This window comes from Tupaia chinensis, unplaced genomic scaffold (assembly GCF_000334495.1).
Source record: "Tupaia chinensis unplaced genomic scaffold, TupChi_1.0 Scaffold143830_1, whole genome shotgun sequence".
NCBI classification, from domain to species: Eukaryota; Metazoa; Chordata; class Mammalia; order Scandentia; family Tupaiidae; genus Tupaia; species Tupaia belangeri.
The window spans coordinates 128,051-134,671 of NW_006203680.1; the positions used below are offsets into that span (position 1 = coordinate 128,051).

Here is a 6,621-nt window from a genome sequence, read left to right on the forward strand (position 1 = left end):
GGTCGGGCAGCAGCCCGGGTGGGGTGGGGGTGGGGGGTACTGCAGGGAACTGTTTGGAGCACAGGGGGTGGCAGGTGGGAACGTGTGACCCAGGGGGCGCGTGGGTGCTAGCCTGCTGGTGACCGGATGGTTTGGGGCGTATAAGATACTCCGTGGGACAGGAACGGGTGTGGGTTGGGCGTGCATGCCAGGCTGGCAGCGAGTGAGAGAAGGTGTGAAGTCCGGCCTGCAGCAGGACAGTGGGAGGGCTTGCAGCGGCAGCCCCCTAGGGTCACCCCATAAACGAAACCCTGGAGTTACCCAGGTCAGGCTGCTGGACTGGGAAGAAAGAAGAGATGCCACAGTTGTACCAGCTCTGACCCTTTGCCTCCATGGTGTTCCCCAGGTGCCTCCTGCCCTGCCACAAGAAGGGAATGGGCTCAGTGCCCGCGTGGATGAGGGCGTGGAGGAATTCTTCTCGAAAAGGCTGATCCAGCAGGATCGCCTGTGAGTGAGGGGCAGTTGCAGGTGGTGGGAGAGGGTGGGATGTCCCAGGAGCTTTCTCACTAACTGCTGCTTGTCCCTACAGCTGGGCCCCCGAGGAGGACCTGGCCACCGAGGGGGGTGCTACTCCTGTCCCCCGTACACTACGAAAGAAACTGGGTACCCTCTTTGCCTTCAAGAAGCCTCGCTCAACACGGGGCTCACGGCCTGATCCAGAGACCAGCCCTGGGGCAGCTCCCCGTGCCCGAAAAACCACACTTGGGGACCTGTTGCGACCACCAGCTCGTCCCAGCCGTGGTGAGGAACCTGGTGGGGCAGAGGGTGGCACCAGCAGCCCTGACCCTGCCCGCAGGAACCGGCCTCGTTACACACGGGAGAGCAAGGCCTACTCCATGATACTGCTGCCTGCTGAGGAGGAAGAGGAGGTGACACTGGCTGCCAGATCCGACAAGGTGAGGCCTGTGACAGGGGTGAGGGGTCTTGTGGAACTGAGGGCGGTGGGCTTGCCCTCCACCCAGACATTTCTGTCCCTAGCGGAGGCCCCTGGAGCGGGGAGACACTGAGCTGGCCCCGTCCTTTGAACAGCGGGTACAAGTGATGCTGCAGAGGATCGGTGTCAGCCGAGGCAGCGGGAGCACCGAAGGCAAGAGGAAGCAAGTGAGCTGTGGGGGACGAGTGTGAGGTGATGGGCAGGTGGCAGTCTGTGGGCGACATAAGCGACCAGGAGGGAGGAGATCGGTCTACTCCTTAGTTCTGCTCCCCCCACCTCAAGACAGCTGTCAGGGCTTCGGCCCTGACCCAGGCCACTACTTCCTCCAGGGACCTGGGGAAGTCCTTGCTCTGCAGACCTAACACAAATCTTTTTTTTTTTTTTTTTAAGAATTATTTATTTAACTTTATTTATTCATTCATTTAATTTGATCAGAGAGAGACAGAGAGAGAGAAAGTGAGAAAGTAAGCCACCAGGTCCAGGACTTGAACCATGGTTGCCCGTAACACAAATCTTTGTCACCTGTACTTGAAATAGCAAGTCCTCCAGGTTCCAAGGGCTTCGTCTCAAAAAAGTCCAGGCTCCTAACCTTGCCTCAAGGCCCTATGGTGTCTAGACCCTGGTCACTTTTGCCCACACTATTCTCCACTGGGTGTATCTCAGATGTCTACACATGTCCTTGGTCTGGATCCCTTCCCTGTCCCACTTCCAGTCTCACCATCACCCATGGGTTACACCAGGGTCTCCTTACCCAGCCCAGCACTTCCCTGTGGGCCTGCCCCTTCCATGGGAGCTACCAGGTAATGTCATTGGTCACAGTTCCCAATAAGAACCACAGCCCTATGTACCATCCGGTTAATAGCTTTTCAGAAAAAACATAAAGCAAGACCTGGCTTGAACTTAGACTGAAGTGTGAAAAGTGCATCAAAGTTAAGAAACCGCATAATCTCTGTGTGCGAATATGCACACATATGGCCATTTCTGGGTGCTGACTGTCTACCATCCCAGACTGACTGAGCTCTAAGAGGGCCGGGACTGGGTCTGCCATGTTCTTATCCAGCCCAGGTAGCATTCTATGGCTGGGTTATAACAAGAAAGAACAAAGGGTGCGGGATGAGGCAGGACTGGAGTTTGATCGCCCTGTTTCCTACAGAGCAAAGATGGTGAGATCAAGAAAGCTGGCTCAGACGGTAAGTGGGATCCTGGGGTAGGGCAGCATGCTATGGGGAAGAGGTGTCCTTAGAAATAGTCCCCAAGGCACTTGCTCTCCTGGGGGACAAAGGGGAAGAGGCCAGGTTTTTCTTCCCCCTACCCTGAAGGTCCAGTGCCTGAGCCCTCAGCCCCATTTTGCAGGTGACATTATGGACAGTTCCACGGAGACCCCTCCTATCTCCATCAAGTCTCGCACCCATTCTGTGTCTGCCGGTGAGTAAGGGCCACTGTGTCCATTGGGAGAGGTGTACAGATAGCCGGGAGGGGGTCAGATTGTCACCTCAGCTGACACCTTTCTCCCTGCAGACCCCTCCTGCAGACCCGGCCCAGGGGGTCAGGGGCCTGAGTCAGCCACCTGGAAGACACTGGGACAACAGCTGAATGCAGAGCTCAGAGGCCGTGGCTGGGGCCAACAGGATGGTCCAGGCCCCCCCTCCCCTTGTCCCAGCCCAAGTCCCCGCAGAGCTAGCCCCTCCCCAGACAGCCTGGGCCTCCCAGAGGACCCTTGCTTAGGCCCCAGGAATGAAGGTAGGTAGGAACCCCATACCCCACCCCAATCCTGGGCTGGGGACTGGAGGAGTCCCTGCAGGGAATGTAGCTCCTTTGGGGCCCCTGAAGGTGGGGGGGCAAGGGCTGGAGTGGGAGCAGCTATTGCAACCATACGCTGACACCCTGGCCTCCCTCAGATGGCCAGCTGAGGCCGCGGCCTCTCTCGGCAGGGCGACGAGCAGTGTCTGTGCATGAAGACCAGCTCCAGGCCCCTGCTGGTGAGGGGAGACACCTCTGTGTGTGTTTGAGTGCAGGAAGAGATGGGGGAGGCTGGGCTCCTGAGTGCCCTTCATGGCTGGTCCTCAGAGGGGCCGCTAATGGTGTGAGGGCTCAAGAAATCAGGAAGCCAGGACGAGCAGATGTCATAATGGCTATGTTGCTGGACTCCCATGTAGTCAACCACGGTTTGAGTCCCAGACCCAGTAGCTTAAACTCACACCGGAAGTGTGTGCGTGTGTGTCCAAGATCCCAAGAGGAGTATAAAGGAAAAGGGATTGTGGCGTGGTCATCTCCCCTGGGGTGTGATTTCTCACTTTCTGTCTGTCTGTCTGTCTTTCGGGTGAGCACACGCCCCCTACAGCAAAAACTTCTCAAAAAAAAAAAAAAAGAAAGAAAGAAATCAGGAAGCCAGAAGGCAGGGTGCAAGGGTTTGACAATAAGCCCTTTCTACTAGCTTTGGCTCCTCCTCCCAAACAGCAGCTCTTGCCTAGGTGAGAGGATGCTGGGGATGGGGGAAGCTCTGAGGCACCATTATGTGCACATGCTTTGTGTGCTCTAGGTGGAGAGGGGCTGGGATGGAGAGATTGCACCTTTAGCAACCCAGCCCCAAGCCTTTCTTGTGTGTCCCTCAGATCGGCCCCTGCGGCTGCAGCGCTCCCCTGTCCTCAAACGCAGGCCGAAGCTTGAGGCCCCCCCATCCCCAAGCCTAGGTAAGAGGGAGCCAGGGCCAACTGGGAGGCACAAAGGATTGCTGGGCCCAGTTCTGACCCTTCATCTCTTCCCTCACAGGATCTGGCCTTGGAACTGAGCCTCTGCCCCGACAGCACACACAGCCCTCCAGCCCTGAGCACAGCCCACCCTCCCCAGCCACAGACCAAAGAGGCGGCAGCACCAACCCCTGATCCTCTCCTATCTTGCCGCATGAGATTATTTTATTAAAAAACTCAAAGGAAGCTGCATGTAGAGAGCACTGTGTGTACACCCCAGGCCTGGCTCCATGTGCGCACATCCTCCCATGCCTGTGTGACCTCTCACACCTGGGTTAGCTCGGAATCTGGCTGTGGCTCCATCAGAAAGTGCAAGGCCCAGGCTATGAGCTGGGGAGGAAGCCTGGGAAGAAATCATGGCTGCAGGTCACTGTAACCTGGGCTGGTAACCAGCAGAGTCAAGAGTTCAAGCCCCAGGCACTCACCTGGCAGCTTGGACCTGGGCACAGAGGGAGGTGCAGGGTGGCTCATACTTATATTGGAAGGCAGAACCATCGTGATGCCTCTTTGGGGGATCCTAAAAGGGGTTTGATATCTTGGGAGGGGCCAACAAGGATACCTAACCCCATCCAAGGCTACCTCAGATACTCCCAGCTCTACCCAAAGCCCTCCCCATTCAACTGTGCTCACCCAGACAGGGCAGGGCTCCTTAGCTCTCGTGGTGATTCTGGTCCTTGGAGAAGGCTGCTGGTTCTTGGGAGGCAACCCTACCCCCTTGAACTCCAGGGTGGGTTTCTGGGCCCTGGTTACAGGAGCCTGTTGTGGACTGGGGCCCTGGCCCAGGGGCGAGAGACTAGGAGAGCAGCTTAAGTGTGGGGGGCTGGGGGCTGGGTAGCTGGTAGGGTCTGGGTGTCACCCCTCTGTGCTGGGTCTGGAGCAGCCATGGACAGGGCAGGCAGAAGGCTGATGCTGGCATCACTGTCCTCTGGTGGCTTATGGCTGGGTATGGCAGGAGTTCCTGAGGAGAAGGGATCACTGTGGTCACAGGCCTCCCAGCTCATACCGCTGAGAGGTCTGCAAGCTCAGGCAGTCCTACCAGGACTGTGCTCATCCCCCACCCACTGTGAACCTGTCCCAACATGTTGCGCAGCCCCAGTCTCTGAATGATAGAAGGGACCACCTCACCTGAGGAACCGGGTGGAGAAGGAAGAGAGGAGACCTGGGTCAGAGATAGGTCCTGCAGAAGTGGGTCTGGTGGGGGCAGTTCAGAGCCTGGGGGTCCACAAGAGGTTTATCAGCCCTTGGCCTCAGGCCCTGGGCCCCAGGTACTCTCCCTTGATCTCTCCCCTCCCCCTTACCCTGTGTCCTTTGCTCTGGACCCAGAGAACTCAGAATTCGCTGGTCATTCTCGGAGATGTGCAGCAACACGCTGGGGACAGTGTATACAGCTTCTTCCTGTGCGACAAGAACTCACAGTCCGCGCCTCGCTCCTTACCCTGCTGTGTCCCAAGGAAGGCCCCAGACTGACCGTGTCCCTGCTGTGTGAGGCTGCCCAGTGGGTGAGGCGGGGTGCTGTGCGAGGGCCTGCCAGAATCAGGCAGCTCTCAGCCAGGCGCACTAAGGCTCCCCGATGCTCCTGATCCTCCTGTACCTCATCCAGAAGCTGGGTCAGTGACAGGCCTGGGGACAGGGGGCCAGGGGATAGGTAGAGGCTCCAAGAAGACCAGAAGTAGGGTGGGGCGGGAGAGAGCTTATTGAGAAAGCAGGGTTGTTAGTGCCAGAGAGCCATTAACAGGAGTCAGGAATCACTGGTCAAACCCTCTAAGTACCTGCATTGGAGGGGGTAGACTCTGAAAGGTGCTCCCTACAAGAAAAGTGCATATCGATAGGCTTCAGGAAAAATCCTGAAACCGTCTTCCCAGAATTGCCACTCCCCAACCTGACCACGCTTGGCCCCAGATCCTGACCCCAGACTCACTCAAGGCAGTCATAGAGTTTTTTCTGCACATCTAAGTCCAGGTTGCTGGGGAAAAAAATAAAGAGGTTGGTGGGCAATCAGTGTAACAGATTCTTCCCTGGAAGAGGCCTATGATGCCAATACCAGCCAGGTCGGGAGGGACCTGTGGAACTTCACTTACCAACCAATCACCCATACTCGGGGTAGCTCCGTGGGCAGCAGGCTGAAGCGGTCCACCTGGAGATAGAACTCCGCAGGCTGGAGGAGAGAGTTTAGGGGCAGGCTTCAGGAGCTGTCACTAAGTCGGCCCAGCCCAGTAACCAGCCCGCGCTAGCCTCACCACTTACCGTACCGCCCTCAGCGACCTGGACACGGACTCCACAGTCCTGCAGCAGCAGCAGCCGGCCCTCTGCCCCGCTGAAGCCGAACTCCTTCTCCTCCCTGCGCGAGCGGGACCCTCACTGCCTAGCCCGCCAGAACACAAGACCCGTCCGCCTGGGACTCAAGCCTCGCCCTCTCCTCTCAAGACCCCCCTCCTCGGGCTCAAACCTTGCGCTCTTAGGCTAGAAAATGATCCCCAAGTCCTGGGTCTCCCTGGCGCCCCTCTCACCAGCTCGAATTGTCCAGGGCCTCCGGTGTCACCAGGCATCGGACACTGTGGGTCCCGTCGGACACAAGCAGAACGGCCCCTTCAGACGCGTTAGGGGCGCAAGATGGGCCCGGGGCCTCGGCCTCCTGCAGTACCTGACAGCGGCGATCAGTCAATCCCATTGCCCCGGGCCCCCGCCCCCCACCCGAGCCCCAGTCTCTGAGCCCTGAATGGGGGCTCACCTTGAGCAACTGCCCGGCTCGTGGACTTGAGAGCACCTCTGACCCCAGAATCAGCTCTCGGATCCAGGGCCGCAGGACCACGCTCCCCAGGTTTGCCATTCCGGCGGCGGCAGCTGACAGAACGCCGCTAGCCTGGGTTTCCCGCGGACGCCGCGGCCCCGCCTCCCATCGGG

General features: G+C 58.3%; 2 protein-coding genes across 2 annotated transcripts in view; one reads left to right on the top strand and one right to left on the bottom strand.

Moving 5' to 3' along the window:
* Nucleotides 1–3,872, top strand: part of CARMIL2 (capping protein regulator and myosin 1 linker 2) — a 15,937-nt gene extending 12,065 nt beyond the window's left edge. Inside the window, exons 31-39 of the mRNA XM_027767019.1 lie at nt 112–486; nt 569–935; nt 1,018–1,140; nt 2,127–2,163; nt 2,327–2,398; nt 2,492–2,713; nt 2,872–2,952; nt 3,586–3,663; nt 3,743–3,872. Of these exons, the coding sequence (XP_027622820.1) occupies nt 112–486; nt 569–935; nt 1,018–1,140; nt 2,127–2,163; nt 2,327–2,398; nt 2,492–2,713; nt 2,872–2,952; nt 3,586–3,663; nt 3,743–3,855 (1,468 nt within the window). The 3' untranslated portion in view covers nt 3,856–3,872. The remainder of the gene's footprint in view (nt 1–111; nt 487–568; nt 936–1,017; nt 1,141–2,126; nt 2,164–2,326; nt 2,399–2,491; nt 2,714–2,871; nt 2,953–3,585; nt 3,664–3,742) is intronic.
* Nucleotides 3,864–6,614, bottom strand: ACD (ACD shelterin complex subunit and telomerase recruitment factor). Its single transcript, XM_006172286.3, is given in 13 exon segments — nt 3,864–4,063; nt 4,146–4,237; nt 4,351–4,553; nt 4,556–4,678; nt 4,846–4,932; nt 5,019–5,115; nt 5,189–5,340; nt 5,490–5,524; nt 5,639–5,683; nt 5,799–5,875; nt 5,965–6,058; nt 6,228–6,361; nt 6,449–6,614. Coding segments are annotated over 13 exon segments (1,317 nt in total). The 5' UTR covers nt 6,548–6,614; the 3' UTR covers nt 3,864–3,984.
* Between the last annotated feature and the right edge of the window lie 7 nt (nt 6,615–6,621).